Genomic DNA, 19,683 nt, shown 5'->3' with positions numbered 1-19,683 from the left:
GGGGCTTTATTGGCATGGGAAACATATGTTAACATTGCCAAAGTAGGTGAAGTAGATAATATACAAAAGTGAAATAAACAATAAAAATGAACAGTAAACATTACACTCATAGAAGTTCCAAAAGAATAAAGACATTTCAAATGTCATATTATGTATATATACAGAGTTGTAACGATGTGCAAATAGTTAAAGTACAAAAGCGAAAATAAATAAACATAAATATGGGTTGTATTTACAATGATATTTGTTCTTCACTGGTTGCCCTTTTCTTTTGGCAACAGGTCACAAATCTTGCTGCTGTGATGGACACTGGTATTTCACCCAGTAGATATGGGAGTTTATCAAAATCGGGTTTGTTTTCTAGTTCTTTGTGTATCTCTTTCTCTCATAGGTGGTCAGTTCGACCGCTGTCAACCTTCCTTTAGGCCTGCAGTATACAAACTCTTGTCTACTACAAATCACTGAATCAGCAACATCACTCTCTCCCTATAGGCCCAGGTCAAAGTAGTGCACTATATAGGGAACAGGGTACCATTTGGGACAGAGACTGTATCGTCTCTGCAATGCAACCACACACCACCGGAGCCCAACTCACATTCAAATCTCCATACAGATGTGTGCACTGACATGCATGTCTTCCTGTCTTCTGTTTCAGCCATTGAACAGGAAAGGAAAGGGGACGCAACGCCTTGATGGGACTTGGTGACGAGGCCGTGAGGAGGAAAACAGGAGAGGAGGCAGAGATGCCACCAACAAAAGCACTTTGTTTTGATTGTCTGTCTCAGTATTCTACTTGAAGTTACTTTGTATTGTATAACAGGGTACATGGGTTGGAGATGCAGTAGTGGAGGAGGGTACATGGGTTGCATCCCTAATGGCACCCTATTCCTTATATAGTACAATAATATTGACCTGGTCCACTATATAGGGAATATGGTGTCATTTGGGACATCACAGGGGTCTATCTATCATCAGGGGAATATAGTTGTAGCCTGGCTGCCAGGATGGTTCTGCTTTAAATAAGTATTGGGCCAGAAACAAGACCTAGCCTTTACTCCCTAGCCTCTACCCCTTTACTCTTTAGCCTCTACTCCCTAGCCCTTACCCCCTAGCATGTACCCCCTTACTCCCTAACCCTTACTCCCTAGCCCTTACCCCCAACCCTCTACCCCCTTACTCCCTAACCCTTACTCCCTAGCCCTTACCCCCAACCCTCTATCCCCTTACTCCCTAGCCCTTACCCCCCTACTCCCTAGCCGTTACCCCCTAGCCTCTACCCCCTTACTCCCTAGCCCTTAACCCCCTACTCCCTAGCCGTTACCCCCTAGCCTCTACCCCATTACTCCCTAGCCGTTACCTCCTAGCCTCTACCCCCTTACTCCCTAGCCCTTACCCCCCTACTCCCTAGCCGTTACCCCCTAGCCTCTACCCCCTTACTCCCTAGCCCTTACCCCCCTACTCCCTAGCCGTTACCCCCTAGCCTCTACCCCCTTACTCCCTAGCCCTTACCCCCCTACTCCCTAGCCATTACCCCCTAGCCTCTACCCCCTTACTCCCAAGCCCTTACCCCCTAGCCTCTACCCCCTAACCCTTACCCCCTAGCCTCTACCCCCTAACCCTTACCCCCTAGCCTTCACCAAACCAAGTCAGGCATCCAGGCTAAGAGAGGTCGGGGAGAGGAAGGCGGGGGGATTGTGGAGGTGTTTTCATAATTCACTTTTTACTTTTCTTTATGAAATAAAGACAAAAGGGTGTAATAGAAAACAACAGATTTGAGTCTGACTTTCTCTGACGATTAATGATGTTTGAGAATAATATAGTAGTCTCAAAGGGGGTATGGACAGTCCCTACTGAGAATATATAGTACATTAGACAAATACAGAACATATATACAAAATTAGGCTACCAATACAATAAATTAAATAATACATGATTCTTGAGTGGATGGAATTATCATGGCAATAGTGGGTTTTTGCAGACAGTTTTGCCTGGGAGAGAAGTAAAATCAGCACATTCACACCTACAGTTTAGACATTTCACGAATCATAATTAATACATTTACAAGCCTGATATCACTGTAGTATTGAAAACCAGGTCAAAAACTCAGTCCAACAATCAGAGATACATTTATTGCCCGTATACTTCTTGGTATACACACACCTGTAAGGTAGACTGGTATCATTGATAACGAGTTACTATGACTCTCATTCAGATCTTATTGTATTGTTTTAATGCAGGGCTGGTTCCAGGCATATATGACATAAGCGGTCGCTTAGGGCCCCCAGCTGCTAGGGGTCCCCTGATCAAGTGATGTTTTAAAAAATGTAGGAACTCAGTCAGGGTCTCAATTTACTATTGAGCGTTAGAATAGTAGAATACACCAGGTGCTTTTCAAAATGTGGTTGTGCATAGGGCTGTGCGTTATATCGTATTTTACGATATACCAGTATTGAATCACGGACCGGTTTGGGTTTTTACTTTCCCTTCTGTAACGGTATTTGAATGTTTGGTTTGTTTAACGTGATACGTGTAACATTCATTTTTATAGTTTACTTCACTACATCAGTCATCTCTCTCGGCTCTCTCTCCTTGACACCTTCCACACAGACCGAGCCCCACCCCCATCACTCAAGGAGCGTATTTGTTGTTGCTTGACCATAAGACACTTGTATTCAGTCTGCATGGGCAATGCAGCACATGCAACAACGTTGATGACAACGATGCCATTTTCACTTTGTTTCTTAATATAAATCCCACTAGTGTTCTATAACTACAATATTAGTTTGCGTTTCTTACATCTGCAAACAGCTAGTTTGTCTTTTCTTAGCAAGTTGGGCCTAAAAGTTGTTAGTCACTAATGCTAATAGCTAGTTAGCTTACTAGCTAGCTAATAAGCATACTGAGTCAGAGAAAACATAATTAACTTTACAACCTGATAATGCCAGTGATGGTGTAGACCTAAATCAGCATGTTGTTTGTGCAACAGTATTTTCTAAATCAAAGAGGAACACGCAAAGCATGAATATGTTAGCTACATGAAGTAGCTAAGAGAAAACATTCAATGTAGCCAAAGATTATAGTGTCCCGTAGGAAACACCTTGGTTCCTACCCTATCACAATAACTTAAAAATACAAATGATCTCAAATGAGTGCAGGAAATACAGAAATTGATGGAAATGCAGGAAATCATTTTAGGTTGAAGTTTAATTGAACAGTATAAACCAATCAGAATTTAGAAAGACCCATTGAAATCACTTAGAATGTATGTGTTGCCACCCTAGAGTCACACTACTCATAAAGCAAATGTAGAACTTTTATTAATCAAAAACATAAATATAGTTGAAAATACTGTTATACAGTCCTTTTTTTTTAAAATGCCGTGATATATTTTGGCCATGTCGCCCAGCCGTAGATGTGCATCATTAGTTGTTCTCTTGTTATGTCTGTCACTTATGTCTGTCACTGATAGTCATTCAATTAGCCATGTCAGCTAACAATTGTTAGTTGGCTAGACTAACTACCAATTAATCTAAACTTGTAGTAATCACGACCAAATACTGACCGTGCCCAGGGGCCCTGACCTCAAGGGGGCCCCCATTGATTTTGTTAGTCATTCTCACTCAGATCATTTAAACATGGCATAAATCCTTACGAAATGTGTAGACTGGCAGGAAATTAGCTTAAACTGTCTTTCCCATGGAAAAATGTGTAGAATTGCAAGAAATGGACTTTAAAACTTAAATGTTTATCTCCACTGTCAAGAGGGAGGCCACTAAAATGTTTTAAGTGCACTACTTTTAACCAATGCCCTATGGGTGGCAGGTCACCTAGCGGAATGTTGTGCCAGTAACCAAAAGGTTGCTGGTTTGAGTCCCTGAGCTGACTAGGTGAATAATATGTTGATGTAACCTTGAGCAGGGCACTTAACCCTAATTGCTCCTATATGTCTGTTAATAGGTAGGTGTGGGGCCCCCCCAACCAAGTCGTGCTTAGGGCACCCAAAAGGCTAGGGTCACCCCTGGCTCATGTGTAATAGTTTGTGAGGTATGCTTTCTTTTGAACTATCTGCAGTGCTATCGCTGTTCTGATGGAGGCACATGGGTCGCTGGCGTCGCCAGTAATGGCACGTCTAGCCTCTCACCTCCAGCTCCCTTTATCAGTTTTATGACTCCGCTTATCACACCCTGCACCGTAAATATAGCCTAGCCTAGTCAATTTGAGCTGAATAACAGCTGCGTAAATCGCCAATCAGCACACCATGTATGCGCCTAATGAGTCTGAAACGTCAGTTAGAACAATTTAATTAAAACGCGTTTTACATGTTTATCTTAATCTGGGATGCGGGTCGATGTCCAGTGCTTTGGACCAGTCCGTTGGATAATACACATCACTCAATCAACGTGTACTGGCTGTAGTGTATTGCCCCTGAACATGCAGTTAATTAACCCACTGTTCCTAGGCCGTCATTGAAAATAAGAATTTGTTCTTAACCGACTTGCCTAGTAAAATAAAGGTAAAATAAAAAAAATTATAGTGTATTGTATATTAGCCCCAGAAATCCCCCATGTCCACTACTAATATTTTCAATTCCTGTTTGTATGCGATCAATGTAAAGCCTGTATGGCTGTCTCTGAGAGCCATCCACACTGACGCTGATCATCAGCAACACCTGAGTTAGTCCTGAGAGGAAGAGAACATGGAATACCTGTGCCGAAAGGTGAGCACATTACTAGGCTATATTAGCTTACTTATTTGATATCATTTTAAATTATCAATATGTGATGTTTCTTTTGAGTTGTAGGGATGATTCATCAACTTGTAATGAATTTAAATAGCATATTGATTCATTCACGATCAATATTGATTGGTTTATTTCGCAATGAGCTTCTGTTTGTGTTTTTGATTAAGTTTCGATGTTTATATAGGCTTGTAGCATCTATGTAAAATAACGCCCAGGTTGATGGACTATTGTTTTACAGGTTGTTATGACCCCATAAAGCCAGTAGCGGCAAAGCCTATTTGTAAGACAGAAATGGATTGAGATCAGCCATCAAAGATCATCGTTTAATCTCCTTTTATTTTCATCGGCTAGGTGTGGGAAATGTAACTTTCAGCTGCAGTGGAACAGTCAAGTGGCCGAAATCTAATTAGTGCGGATTATCGTCACCTGCTCGCGCCTCTATTGTCCTACAAGGACTTGGCTATTGTCTGACCGTGGAGTGAGAAGTTGTTTTAGGGGATTTTGAGTGGTTTATAGAGGATTTAACATGCCCCAGCGATCTGATTGAAATGGAAACCATAAACTAGGCCAATGGTAATCAATAGGGATCACAAGTTAGGCAAACCTTTCTCGTATGAAATCAGATATGAATGTGAATTAGGCCTAACAGAAACTGGCAGATGATGTGATTTGAAATAAGACAACTGCATCAAATCATGACAGTGAATATCAAGTTTACCCATCATTCAGAAGACACTTGTGCCAAATTTGTTAACATATGTTTCATCTAGAGGATTGAAATTAATATTTTTTGGTTTCAACATTAGGCCTAGGCTATTTAAAATATAGGGTATTGTCAACAATATTGCATTTCTTACAGATTGCCTACATTATTACTCGTTTATTTTCACATCCCCATCCTCTCCTTAGATTCCAGACTATTTTCACATCCCCATCCTCTCCTTAGATTCCAGACTATTTTCACATCCCCATCCTCTCCTTAGATTCCAGACTATTTTCACACCGACTTCGTTCCCATGGAATCGGCTATTATCTTATCGCGGCGGTGCCGATGTCGCCAATGTGTTAGGCTTTATTTACATGACTCTTAGCGAACGGGGCTGAATGAATTTATGACACTGTAGTTCCCCAGCCCCCCCCCCCCCCCCCCCCCCCCCCCCCCCGAATCGCAGTGTTAGTTCCCCAAGAACAGAGCTCCTACCAGGTCAGACAGACGGACAGGGCGGGAGACTCGCTATGGCATGAAGTCAGTATAGGGGACACACACACATTCAGTCTGATTATAAATACTATCTATTTTTTCTAAAGTAATATATGATGTAATATTATGACATTTAATACATTGGTATAGAGAATAAGCCTACCCTGGAGAGCCAAGTGTATACCTCTAGGAACATGTGTATGTTCCTATAGGTATACACTTTGGATATGTATCCATGCGAGGGCCCATTTCACATCCAGAAATGGCTGCACGTTTAGGCTACACGTCCTAATTGAATGTGTATTGTAGGCCTATAGATCCGAACACAATTTAATACTAATCATGCTACCACCATCACTAAAAATAATATGAATAATAAACTCTGCAATTTAGCACTTGATACACTTATTCGTGGGAAAAGTATATAAAGAGTGACCTCTGGGAAATGGAATGGATGGATGGGGGGGCTGTTAAAACTGTGTCTGTGCGGAAGCTTTGAAGTGCAGTTATGCACAGACGTGTTTCCTATGTGTCTATAGAACACGGCATTCAATGACATGGTTGGCGCATTTTCACAGTGAAACGTTACCAACAGAACAAATCTGTCAATCAAACACAACGACACTATAAATGTCTTTACGATCCAGTCACAGAGCTCAGTTGCATCTAGCCTACTCTTTCTCTCTCTTTCTCTGACCACCCGCCTCAGTATTTACGCTTGGGATACTCCACGGAAGCCGCATTAGCTGCCATGGGACCGTGCAAGCTGCTGACATCACTGGTCCTGTCCATGTGTAGTCATGTTCTGTACGCTACAGCATGGTAGGTTGTTTACCGTTTGTCGTTGGCATTTCAACAGTTCTGCCATGATCAGTTGTATAGGCAATGGGGGGGAAATCAGTTTACACGATGGCACAATTAGCATGCCTTGAATGGGTTTGCTTTCTGTTTTCCATAGGTCGGTGAATAACTTCCTGATGACTGGACCAAAGGTAACGGATCTTTATTTACTTTTTGGGCTCGTGCACTTAGATTGCTTGGTTAAAATAGCACTTACGGTTTACGTTGCAAATGTTTTCGCTGTAACTTAACGGGGAATGTGTTTTCTAATAACAACAAATGAATAGCTCAAACACGGAGGCCAAGTTGGAAAACGCATAACACATTAAATGTCTGGTTCAATCCTGATAACGAACGAGAACCTGTGATTTACTCTGTCTCTGTATCCGTGTGCCCCTCTAGGCCTATCTGACGTATGCCAGTAGCGTGCAGGTGGGCGCACAGAGCGGGATTCAGGAATGCAAACACCAGTTCGCTTGGGACAGGTGGAACTGCCCCGAGAGCGCGCTCCAACTATCAACTCATGGACTGCGCAGTGGTGAGAATATATTTACGAGGCAGCGTGCTATAGGCTACCTAATCCCTCGAAATAAATGTTTTCCAATGGCAAATAGACTAGGCTTGTAGTGAGTGTGTCTGAGGAAATTACGCATAGCAATTTACAAGCGTCTAATATTTACCAATGTCATATGTGTTAACTTTAACCATAAAATTGACAACCATGATCTCTTTAAATTCCAGCCACAAGAGAGACGTCTTTCGTCCACGCCATCAGTGCTGCGGGGGTGATGTACACTCTCACCAAGAACTGTAGTATGGGGGACTTTGATAACTGTGGATGTGATGACTCCAATATTGGGCAGATAGGTGAGTTTATATACCATTACCATCTGACTTTATAACATTGAGTGTAGCAACCTATTTGAATCATGTGACCATGTATTATATGCTCAAATAACAGAATAGCGCACATTTACACCATTACGCACAGAACCAAAAATGGGCGCACAGAAGACAACACTGAAATTTGACAGAAATAAGGGCAGTAATATTTGGACATGGACATAATTACATAGACTAACCCTGTCTTGTCTCTCTCCAGGGGGTAGGGGCTGGATTTGGGGGGGCTGCAGTGATAATGTGAAATTTGGGGAGAAGATGTCCAAACAGTTCGTGGATGCGCTGGAGAACGGGCATGACTCGCGCGCAGCTGTAAACCTGCACAACAATGAAGCCGGTAGACTGGTGAGTGACAGATCTCATACAGGCTATACTGCCGGTCTCATACAGGCTATACTGCCATTGGTAGGCCTATATGTGTATACTGTTCGTGTAAATTGTTATTTCATTGGAATGTTTTGTACATTTGCGAGCCAAAGTCATCTGTTTGGACTGGATAACTATTTTGGTTATCATTTGGATTCGTTGTGGAATTTTTCGTTCTTTTTAGCCTATCAGATCGAACATAAACTTACAAATGAACTGTTGTGAGATGTTATTGAATCCATAACTTACTGAAGCTCTCTCTAGGCGATCAAGGCGACCATGAAGCGAGCCTGTAAGTGCCACGGCGTCTCCGGGAGCTGCTCCGTTCAGACCTGCTGGATGCAGCTGTCTGACTTCAGAGACATCGGCAACTACCTCAAAGTCAAACACGACCAGGCGCAGAAACTGGAAATGGACAAGAGGCGGATGAGGTCGGGGAACAGCGCCGACAACAGGGGCGCCATCGCGGACGTGTTCAGCAGCATCGCCCGGACGGAGCTCATTTACCTGGAGGAATCTCCAGACTACTGTACCAAGAACAAGAGCCTGGGGCTCCAGGGAACCGAGGGGAGGGAGTGCCTGCAGGGGGAAAATAACCTCTCCCAGTGGGAGAGGAAGAGCTGCCGCCGGCTGTGCCATGAGTGCGGCCTGAGGGTCGAGGAGAGGCGAATTGATATAGTCAGCAGCTGTAACTGTAAGTTTCACTGGTGCTGCACGGTCAAGTGCGAGCGGTGCACGCAGGTCGTGACCAAATACTACTGCGCGCGCAGGGAGAGAGTGCGAAAGCCTCAGAACAGCACAAGGAAAAGTGGGAGAAGGCCCCGCGTGCAGCGCAGTTGACTTGCGCCTGCACAGACTGTGGTTATCTATACTTGAGGATAACTATGAAGGGGACAGTTTATTTTAATATTCGCTATTTAAACATGTTTTATTACAGTTCATTTTATCCATGTAAATCTGTCTGGGATTGTATGTCTTGTATGTTGTTACCCAAACATTTTACACGTGATTTCTCCTGTAACTTGTTTATGATCAACATATATTCTCATCCATCCCACATCGGGTGACAACCTATTTCCACTTTTGTCCCTTATTAAAAATGCACTTTATAGGCTCTAACATTTTGACAATCGAATAGATATGTGATATGTTCTAAAAAATATATATATTCCTTTGTTAAATGTGTATTTATCATCACAATGTTATTTTGTTCATGCACGTTTAAGTTTACTTGTCACTTTGGGAGTGTATACGGAGAAATATGGTTGTCTAAATGGGTTAGAGGCCTATGCGTACATTCGGTGTGTCCTTTTTGATATCAATTATGACATTGTTTTAAGTGTCATTATCACATGTTTTTATTTTTGTACAGGGAATTGTATATTAAATATTTTAATCTCATTTCGAGTCCTGTTCTGAGTTTACTTCCTGTGCCGACGAAGTTTGTCGCTTTTAATATTCTGATTCGGCAGTCTGTTTTTGTTTATTGGTGGTGTTGAGGGCGAGGTCTCCACGGGAGGCTGGGATCATGTAATTAATCTGGCCGCTGGTGTCATCGCCTGAGGGAAGAAAATAAACTGTCTTGTCCTGACACCCTTTGAAGTTCTCAATAGGCGTTTCCTCCAGTCTTATGTGGCCATTGTCCAATCAGCGTCCTCGGAACCCCGAGACAAAGAACAAGGTTCCCATTTGTTTCTGATTCGTTCTCTTAAATTAAAAGGCGAAAGCTGCGTGTCTTCATCACATTCCCAGATCTCTCCCTTAGTGTCGGAGGTAAAAACACTAATAATGGTATTCTGTTCGTTCCTTTGGCTCCTGGTGCTTTTCCTTCTCCACAAAACTCTTCTTGGACATGCCTGGTAAGACCCCACTTCTAAAACATTTTATTTATAACGTTTTTAGTTTTCATTTAGCTAGTGTCTCGGTTTTAAAAGGTTGTTTCAGGCTATATTTTCTTTGTTCTTTCAGGGCCGTGAACAATTTTCTTATGACTGGACCCAAGGTAAGATTTGTATTCGAATTGTTTGCTTTACAAGTAATCTTAGGGAAAACAAGTGCTCCAAACTATTATGCAAAGATTACCAAAAGGTACTCCTGGCATCATGAGTGCACGAAACATTGATGGTCTTTCAATAGGATCGTTTCAGTAGTGCGTAATGATAGACGAATGCATAGCTTACTTTAATAGCATTTTCATCACAACTCAATGGGTATTCAAAAGTAACAGGCAATGATTCATCTCATCCAAATGTCACTTGGATGATTCGGTTTTTTTAGTTTTGAGGATATTCAATAGTGGATTTAACATGCTCTCTCCCTCTTATCTCCAGGCCTATCTGACGTATGCTAGTAGCGTGCAAGTGGGTGCGCAGAGCGGGATCCAGGAATGTAAACACCAGTTTGCTTGGGACAGGTGGAACTGCCCGGAGAGTGCGCTCCAACTGTCAACTCATAAAGGCCTTCGCAGCGGTACAGAGCTTTGATACCCAATACGTCAAATCTAATGCATAAAATGTCATATGTATGCGAGTTGGGAAGCCCTAACGCCTTGATCACACCTACAATACGTTATGCGTTTTGGTTCACCAGAAGTCCATTCATTTCCAATGGAACGCTGCGTTTGCCTTGCAGCATTGCGTTGCAGAGACAGTTGCAGTGCGTTCTGTGTCGTGCATACGTTGGATAAATCGAACGTATGCGTAGATGGCTTGACAGAAATGGTAGCAGAGGGTGAATGTTGAACTTTTGTTGCACACATATCCAGATTATGCGGAGTACCATTTTATACAATGACGTTGTAGGTGTGTTCGAGGCTTTGGCTACATAATGCATAAACATGATTTGATATTTACCTGACATTGTGAAATATTTGAATACATATTTATACGTTTGATGTCTGTTTCTGTAGCCACGAGTGAGACCTCTTTCGTGCACGCGATCAGCGCAGCAGGTGTCATGTACACACTGACCCGCAACTGTAGTCTCGGGGACCTGGACAACTGCGGCTGTGACGGCTCGAGAAATGGTCAAATCGGTAACACACAACAATGAGAGAGTAGACCGGAAGAAGGTGATAATATTCTTGCATCCTGCTATGTGTGCCCGTACTCATGTTTTTGCTTGTCTCCTGTCCCCAGGGGGGCGTGGGTGGTTGTGGGGCGGCTGCAGTGATAACTTGGACTTTGGGGAAAGGATGTCAAAACAGTACGTGGACGCGCTTGAGACTGGCCAGGACTCACGGGCGGCTGTCAACCTTCATAACAACGAGGCCGGTAGAATGGTGAGTTATTTCGCTCCATGGAAACCTATGGCATTACGCATGGGTTGACGCTTTGGTTAATCTTGTTATTACACATTAATTGGCCATGTTGTGACGCATTGGTTGTGTGCTTCAATTCAATCACATTTGAGTTAATACCCACTATAACCCCCTTTTCTCTGTGTCTGTTGATCAGGCGGTGAAGGCCACCATGAAGCGCATCTGCAGGTGCCACGGTATGTCTGAGAGTTGCTCCGTTCAGACCTGCTGGATGCAGCTGTCTGACTTCAGAGACGTCGGCAACTACCTCAAAATCAAACACGACCAGGCGCAGAAACTGGAAATGGACAAGAGGCGGATGAGGTCGGGGAACAGCGCGGACAACAGGGGCGCCATTGCGGACGCGTTCAGCAGCATCGCCCGAACGGAGCTCATTTACCTGGAGGAATCTCCAGACTACTGCAGTCAGAACGCCAGCCTGGGCCTTCACGGTACTGAGGGCAGGGAGTGCCTGCAGCACGGCGAGGGCTTGAACCAGTGGGAGAAGAGGAGCTGCCGCCGACTGTGCCATGAGTGCGGCCTGGGGGTGGAGGAGAGGCGGACAGAGATAGTCAGCAGCTGTAACTGTAAGTTCCAATGGTGCTGCACGGTCAAGTGTGAGAACTGCTCTCAAGTGATGGTCAAACACGTGTGTGCCAGAAGAGAGGGAAGCCACGGACACAACTACAGAAGGAGATACCGAGGACCTAAATGAATGAAAAGAGGGAGGCCTGTGGCTTTATTCTATGCAAACTATTATGATGGCAAATGTTAAAACATGAGTTTTGTCAGCTTATTTCAAATCTATCTTTATTCACAAAGACTGTCCTCCACTCCGTGATTATGTGAAATGTTGTTCTGCACTTCCCCGTCACCCACCCACGTTTCTCTTATTGTAGGCCTATATGGATGTAAATTATATATTTATGTATGTGACTCATTGGAAATATTTAATAAACAAATATAAAATATACTTCGTTGTTTTTGCTTCTCAATTATTATTATTTACATCTTCTGATTAATAAGCAGTTAAAGAAAATGTATTTTTGCTCAATGACTGCATTTTATCCTTCTGCAAAACAAATTAGAACACGAAATTCACTCAGTAAAATAATAGGAGAATAGGCAGGTAGTGGTGAATACACTAGAAGGGGTTGGTTACCATGTTCATCCGTTCACACCTCCACCAGGGCTCAGCTCCAGCGTTGATTTAACAGCGCTTTGATGTGGACGTTGTATCGATGGCATGTTTAAGGATCGGAATGAGGATCAAGCCTTTTGAAGGAAACCTCCTTACCGGTGTGTTTATAGGTGTTTGCCATGGTAATCCGGGACACTGCTGTGACCGTGTACGTTGTCACACTTAAAGTCAATGCAACTGCATCACAATAAATCAAAGCGGAACGCTACATTGTGAAGACAAGACTATGGGCAGGAATGCATCTCAATGTATTTAATTGTAGCCGATTATGAAAGATGGCGTGGCAGCATTTTGCGTAACCTAGCCAAATGTGTGATGAAGTAATCGTCACTTAAAAGCTGCACTCCATCTTTTGGATAGATGCTACAAACTGGATGGTAGTTATCGGCAACATGTGTTTCAGGAACATTTGAATTTTACCTAAATTATTGGAAGAATATTGTTTTGATTGGCTATGAACATGCACTGACGACTATGAGGCGCTCTATTTTTTGCGACACTAAGATAAATGTAACGGTTTTCAGAGAGATTGAAAGAGAGCATTACCAGGAGAAACAGAGCAGAATACTATTCCATTGTCTCTCTCCTCTCCCCTGTAGATCACTCTTTCATTCTCTCCCCCCTCCCCTATTTCTTCCTCTCTGCTGGACATGCCATAAACCTGCCACTGGGTCCCTGATCAGTGACTGATGGCAAGGATATTACCCCACCCAGGGGTCTGCCTCGGGGATGAGAGGAGGACAGAGAGGGGAGGGAGGTCTGGCTGGTGGGAGGCAGAGAGTGAATAAGACATCAAGTACAGGAAACAGGATGAAAAAGACATCAAATACAGGAAATGGGCTGAATAAGACATCAAGTACAGGAAACGGGCTGAATAAGACATCAAGTACAGGAAACGGGCTGAATAAGACATCAAGTACAGGAAACGGGCTGAATAAGACATCAAGTACAGGAATTGGGCTGAATAAGACATCAAATACAGGAAACGGGCTGAATAAGACATCAAGTACAGGAAACAGGCTGAATAAGACATCAAGTACAGGAAATGGGCTGAATAAGACATCAAATACAGGAAACGGGCTGAATAAGACATCAAGTACAGGAAACAGGCTGAATAAGACATCAAATACAGGACATCATTACAACACTGTATATAGACATAATATGACATTTGAAATGTCTTTATTCTTTTGAAACTTTTGTCAGTGTAATGTTTACTGTACATTTTTTATTGTTTATTACCTATTTCACTTGCTTTGGAAATGTAAACATATGATTCCCATGCCAATAAAGCCCATTAAATTGAATTAAATTTGAATTGAGTGGGAAAGAGAAGGGGAGTGTGATTGTGGAGAGGGAGGTATGGCTGTAGGAGGAGAAGAGAAGGAGAGGAGATATAGATCATGATATGAAAGGAGGCATGCTTTCAATAGTATATTTTACTAACTACCCCACTCAAGTAATGTGTTCCATTAAGACTCAATCAACCTATTAGGGACATATAACATGTCAATTAAGTAATTGTTGTAGGCCATGCCCTGTGTTTTGCACATCATGTGACATAGCAAGATTGTATTTTAAGCCTTATTCAGAAATAGGAATTATACCAAAAATGTATTCAATTGCCTGGGGTGGTGCTGGACCATCTGACATCTCTGTGTGACACAGTGGAGACCTGCTGAGGCCCTGGGGGTCAATCAACCAACACACTAACACTGTTCTCTAGAGGCTCAACCAACCAACACACTGTAACACTGTTCTCTAGAGGCCCTGGGAGTCAACCAACCAACACACTGTAACACTGTTCTCTAGAGGCCCTGGGAGCCAACCAACCAACACACTGTAATACTGTTCTCTAAAGGCCCTGGGGGTCAATCAACCAACACACTAACACTGTTCTCTAGAGGCTCAACCAACCAACACACTGTAACACTGTTCTCTAGAGGCCCTGAGGGTCAATCAACCAACACACTAACACTGTTCTCTAGAGGCTCAACCAACCAACACACTGTAACACTGTTCTCTAGAGGCCCTGGGAGTCAACCAACCAACACACTAACACTGTTCTCTAGAGGCTCAACCAACCAACACACTGTAACACTGTTCTCTAGAGGCCCTGGGGGTCAATCAACCAACACACTAACACTGTTCTCTAGAGGCTCAACCAACCAACACACTGTAACACTGTTCTCTAGAGGCCCTGGGAGTCAACCAACCAACACACTAACACTGTTCTCTAGAGGCTCAACCAACCAACACACTGTAACACTGTTCTCTAGAGGCCCTGGGAGTCAACCAACCAACACATTAACACTGTTCTCTAGAGGCCCTGGGGGTCAATCAACCAACACACTGTAACACTGTTCTCTAGAGGCCCTGGGAGTCAATCAACCAACACACTGTAACACTGTTCTCTAGAGGCCCTGGGGGTCAATCAACCAACACACTAACACTGTTCTCTAGAGGCCCTGGGGGTCAATCAACCAACACACTGTAACACTGTTCTCTAGAGGCCCTGGGGGTCAATCAACCAACACACTAACACTGTTCTCTAGAGGCTCAACCAACCAACACACTGTAACACTGTTCTCTAAAGGCCCTGGGGGTCAATCAACCAACACACTAACACTGTTCTCTAGAGGCTCAACCAACCAACACACTGTAACACTGTTCTCTAGAGGCCCTGGGAGTCAACCAACCAACACACTAACACTGTTCTCTAGAGGCCCTGGGGGTCAATCAACCAACACACTGTAACACTGTTCTCTAGAGACCCTGGGAGTCAATCAACCAACACACTGTAACACTGTTCTCTAGAGGCCCTGGGGGTCAATCAACCAACACACTAACACTGTTCTCTAGAGGCCCTGGGGGTCAATCAACCAACACACTGTAACACTGTTCTCTAGAGGCCCTGGGGGTCAATCAACCAACACACTAACACTGTTCTCTAGAGGCTCAACCAACCAACACACTGTAACACTGTTCTCTAGAGGCCCTGAGAGTCAACCAACCAACACACTGTAATACTGTTCTCTGGAGGCCCTGAGGGTCAACCAACCAACACACTGTAATACTGTTCTCTGGAGGCCCTGGGAGTCAACCAACCAACACACTGTAATACTGTTCTCTAGAGGCTCAACCAACCAACACACTGTAACACTGTTCTCTAGAGGCCCTGAGAGTCAACCAACCAACACACTGTAACACTGTTCTCTAGAGGCCCTGAGGGTCAACCATCAAACACACTGTAACACTGTTCTCTAAAGGCTGACTTAGGTTTCACATACCTCATTACCTATTCAGTGCACTACTTTTAGCCAGAGCTGGGCCCTGATTAAATGCAGTTCACAGTATAGGTAATAGGGTGCCATTCAGCTGCAACCGTATGAAGGAATGTCTCTCAATATGGTGGAGCCTGGAGGCTGGGGGGCAGCCTTTGTTAGGACCCCCCAGGGGTATGTATTCATACCTAGACAGCCCTGCATGCCTGGGGGTTCATTGATCAGCCATCCCTCCTCTATCCCCTCCTCTCTCACCTTAGTGTGAGATACCAGACACAGCAGTGGGCTGCACGGTGGGCTGGCTATCTGTGCCATCACAACAGTCTGCAGGCCTGGTCCATGGAGCTAGAAATGCAGTAAAATAGATATTCCAGGGGCCTCCTGGGTGGCGCAGTGGTCTAAGGCACTGCATCGCACTGGGTTCGAGCCCAGGCTCTGTCGCAGCCGGCCGCGACCGGGAGGTCCATGGGGCGACGCACAATTGGCCTAGCGCCGTCCGGGTTAGGGAGGATTTGGCTGGTAGGGATATCCTTGTCTCATCGCGCACTAGCGACTCCTGTGGCGGACCGGGCGCAGTGTACGGTGACCAGGTCGCTAGATGTACGGTGTTTCCTCCGACACATTGGTGCGGCTGGCTTCCGGGTTGGAGTCGCGCTGTGTTAGTGAAGCAGTTGGTTGGGTTGTGTTTTGGGAGGACGCATGGCTCTCGACCTTCGTCTCTCCCAAGCCCGTACGGGAGTTGTAGCGATGAGACAAGACAGTAACTACTAATAACTGGATACCACGAAATTGGGGTAAAAAAAATAATATAATAAATAAATAAATGAATAGATGTTCCAATTTAAATGCTATGATCCAAGTTCGGCCACCATATTGGAGTGTGAAGAATATAATATGGGGTTTAAAGCTACATTCATGTCATTTTATTTCTATGCATTTGGTTTTCAAATTCAGGCAAATCAAATCAAACATGCTGATTAAGACATCAAATACAGGAAACAGGCTGATTAAGACATCAAATACAGGAAACAGGCTGATTAAGACATCAAATACAGGAAACAGGCTGATTAAGACATCAAATAAAGGAAACAGGCTGATTAAGACATCAAATACAGGAAACAGGCTGATTTAGACATCAAATACAGGAAACAGGCTGATTAAGACATCAAATACAGGAAACAGACTGATTAAGACATCAAATACAGGAAACAGGCTGATTAAGACATCAAATACAGGAAACAGGCTGATTTAGACATCAAATACAGGAAACAGGCTGATTAAGACATCAAATACAGGAAACAGGCTGATTAAGACATCAAATACAGGAAACAGGCTGATTTAGACATCAAATACAGGAAACAGGCTGATTAAGACACCAAATACAGGAAACAGGCTGATTAAGACATCAAATACAGGAAACAGGCTGATTAAGACATCAAATACAGGAAACAGGCTGATTCAGACATCAAATACAGGAAACAGGCTGATTTAGACATCAAATACAGGAAACAGGCTGATTAAGACATGAAATACAGGAAACAGGCTGATTAAGACATCAAATACAGGAAACAGGCTGAATAAAACATCATTTTAGCCATGGGCTGCGTTTAGACATTCAGCCCAATTCTGAACTTTTTCCCCACTGATTGGTCCCACTAACCAATCACATCAGATCTTTTGACATCTTGTCTTTTTCAGAGCTCATCCGATTGGTTAAAATATCAGAATTAGACTGCCTATTTAAACGCGTAGAGACTCAGGACACAATCACATGTCATCTAATAATCACTGTTGCTGGGCAGATATTAAACTCAACTTACTATATAGTAATGGCGGCGCAAACTGTCTTTCTGTCCCTAAACAATCTTACAAGAGGGTCGAAAGAGAGACTAGCAACTGTAGCTAGGTCTCTGTGTTTGACGACACCTATTAGTCTGAAATGTAATGTTATATCTAAGCAGGCTGAGTTCCTACACATATCAGCCAGTCTGATGCAGAGGCAGAGGACCATTTGATAAAGGACCAGAGTCCATTATAATGACCTTAGACCTGGTTTGCAACATATTCATATGGGTAGTTAGCAGTGATACATTCAGCCACTCATCATCACCTAGAGAAGGCTTGTCTATAGGCGTACACAGTGAAGCAGGCTAGTTCTAGGTTTGCATCCCAAATGGCACCCTATTCGCTATATAGTACACTACTTTAGACCAGGGCCGATAGTGGGCCACTCCCTCTTCTCTTCTTTACATCCTCTGTGGCCTATAAGACTTCCTCTTTTGACCGCCTGTGACAGGAAAGGCAGGGGTGACAAACTGAAGTCCACAATGCCTCCTCCGCTGAACTCACAGTTACAGAGACACCAGGGAGGCCTGTAGAAACAGTACCATCGTCAGTAAACTAATGCTAAGTATTTATCTATCCACCTATATGGCTAACAGGATGAGCATGGTTTAGCATCTAAGGCTCATCACAAGACTAACAAGGGGAGACTTACTGTTAACGCTCGTCTACATTCACTGAGGTTTCCTGGAGTGTGGATCTGATTCCCTTGTGTGGATTGTCTAGGAGGAAAGCCCTGGAACTTACTCACACTTCAGAAAAGACAAGGACTTTAGCAAAAACGGTGGACCTTACTAAACTAAGAGCATTGGACCTACTAAGAGAAGTCTTGGACTAACCAACAGAAGGGCCTTGGACTCTAACCAACAGAAGGGCCTTGGACTCTAACCAACAGAAGGGCCTTGGACTCTAACCAACAGAAGGGCCTTAGATCTAGTAAAAGAGCGTTGGACTCAAGGCTTAATAAGACTAGAGGAAAGGTTCGGACAGAAGAAGACAAGTTTTGACAGTGTTCCCTCCAGGTCAGAGGTGATGGGGTGGAACGCCCGCAGTCTAGCTAACTATATGAAGAGGGTGAGCGTGGACAATGTATGGCCTGTGTTCTTCTGTAGATACTGTAGCTCTTAACATCAGTAGTTCATCAGAATTACAATTCTCATCTTTCTTTTTATTTTGTTCTAGAACTGAATTGCCCATATGAGTGCCAGCAGTTAATATGAGACAGATCAGTTAAATAAATAAAACATTTAAATTAAATAGACAGATCAGGGTCTGTATGATGCCTCTCAGTGTAGGACTGCTGATCAAGGACCAGGTTCTCCTAGTCCATTCATTAGAGTCTAAAAGCCAAAACTGGTCCTGGATCAGCACTCAGGCACTTTATGAATATAGACCCAGCTCATTTGCATACATTAAGAAAGTGAGTGTGACCTCTGTCCTGATGTGTGACGTTCTCAGCTGAGGCTGTTCAGTTGTTACAAAGTGGTGATGATGACCAGTGTAACGGATGTGAAATGGCTAGCTAGTTAGCGGGTACACGCTAGTAGCGTTTCAATCAGTTGCGTCACTTGCTCTGAACCCTAGATGTAGTGTTGCCCCTTGCTCTGCAAGGGCCGCGGCTTTTGTGGAGCGATGGGTAACGACGCTTCGTGGGCGACCGTTGTTGATGTGTGCAGAGGGTCCCTGGTTCGCGCCCGTGTCGGGGCGAGGGGACAGATGTAAAGTTATACTGTTACACCAGCATGAACGGAGCATGCTTTCTGGTAAGAGGTGTGTGTCAGTGTTGTAGTACTCAAGACCACATATTGAGTTTCTCGGTCTTGTGTCGGTATCGGATACATTTGTACTCGGTCTTGAACTGTGAGGATGCGTAATTTCTTCCGGAGACCAACCAAGACAAGCTGAGTAAAAATTATTTCATTCAGTCAGCTCATAAAACCGGTTCTCCAGGCCAAATATATACACTCCTTTCTCGAAACATTATCTTAAAAGGCTTTATATATATTGTAG

At 43.7% G+C, this 19,683-nt stretch overlaps 3 protein-coding genes across 3 annotated transcripts in view; all 3 read left to right on the top strand.

The window, feature by feature from the left end:
• The window catches only part of LOC129858391 (thymosin beta), a 7,134-nt gene extending 5,367 nt beyond the window's left edge, over positions 1–1,767 (top strand). Inside the window, exon 3 of the mRNA XM_055927573.1 lies at positions 656–1,767. Within this exon, the coding sequence (XP_055783548.1) occupies positions 656–693 (38 nt within the window). The 3' untranslated portion in view covers positions 694–1,767. The remainder of the gene's footprint in view (positions 1–655) is intronic.
• Positions 1,768–1,861: 94 nt separating this feature from the next.
• Positions 1,862–9,449, top strand: LOC129858390 (protein Wnt-8a-like). Its single transcript, XM_055927572.1, has 7 exons — positions 1,862–4,717; positions 6,652–6,764; positions 6,901–6,934; positions 7,185–7,320; positions 7,524–7,649; positions 7,885–8,027; positions 8,313–9,449. The coding sequence occupies exons 1-7, from the start codon at positions 4,697–4,699 to the stop codon at positions 8,886–8,888; spliced, it is 1,149 nt and encodes a 382-aa protein (XP_055783547.1). The 5' UTR covers positions 1,862–4,696; the 3' UTR covers positions 8,889–9,449.
• A 670-nt stretch (positions 9,450–10,119) lies between these two features.
• Positions 10,120–12,319, top strand: LOC129858389 (protein Wnt-8a-like). The gene is made up of 4 exons (XM_055927571.1): positions 10,120–10,517; positions 10,957–11,082; positions 11,186–11,328; positions 11,504–12,319. Exons 1-4 carry the CDS (start codon positions 10,355–10,357, stop codon positions 12,059–12,061), a joined length of 990 nt encoding a protein of 329 aa, XP_055783546.1. The 5' UTR covers positions 10,120–10,354; the 3' UTR covers positions 12,062–12,319.
• Positions 12,320–19,683: the final 7,364 nt, after the last annotated feature.

Source organism: Salvelinus fontinalis, chromosome 6, assembly GCF_029448725.1.
Source record: "Salvelinus fontinalis isolate EN_2023a chromosome 6, ASM2944872v1, whole genome shotgun sequence".
NCBI classification, from domain to species: Eukaryota; Metazoa; Chordata; class Actinopteri; order Salmoniformes; family Salmonidae; genus Salvelinus; species Salvelinus fontinalis.
The sequence above is the reverse complement of the archived record's forward strand: the minus strand, read 5'-3'. Positions and strand labels throughout refer to the sequence as shown.

Excerpts from the sequence above, each read along its gene's own strand:
- LOC129858390 (XM_055927572.1), top strand. The coding sequence starts at position 4,697 with ATGGAATACCTGTGCCGAAAG. Across the intron at positions 6,935-7,184 it reads TCCTGATGACTGGACCAAAG|GCCTATCTGACGTATGCCAG; the intron begins GTAACGGATCTT and ends GTGCCCCTCTAG. Across the intron at positions 7,650-7,884 it reads CTCCAATATTGGGCAGATAG|GGGGTAGGGGCTGGATTTGG; the intron begins GTGAGTTTATAT and ends GTCTCTCTCCAG.
- LOC129858389 (XM_055927571.1), top strand. The coding sequence starts at position 10,355 with ATGCTCTCTCCCTCTTATCTCCAGGCCTATCTGACGTATGCTAGTAGC. Across the intron at positions 10,518-10,956 it reads TCATAAAGGCCTTCGCAGCG|CCACGAGTGAGACCTCTTTC; the intron begins GTACAGAGCTTT and ends CTGTTTCTGTAG. Across the intron at positions 11,083-11,185 it reads CTCGAGAAATGGTCAAATCG|GGGGGCGTGGGTGGTTGTGG; the intron begins GTAACACACAAC and ends TCCTGTCCCCAG.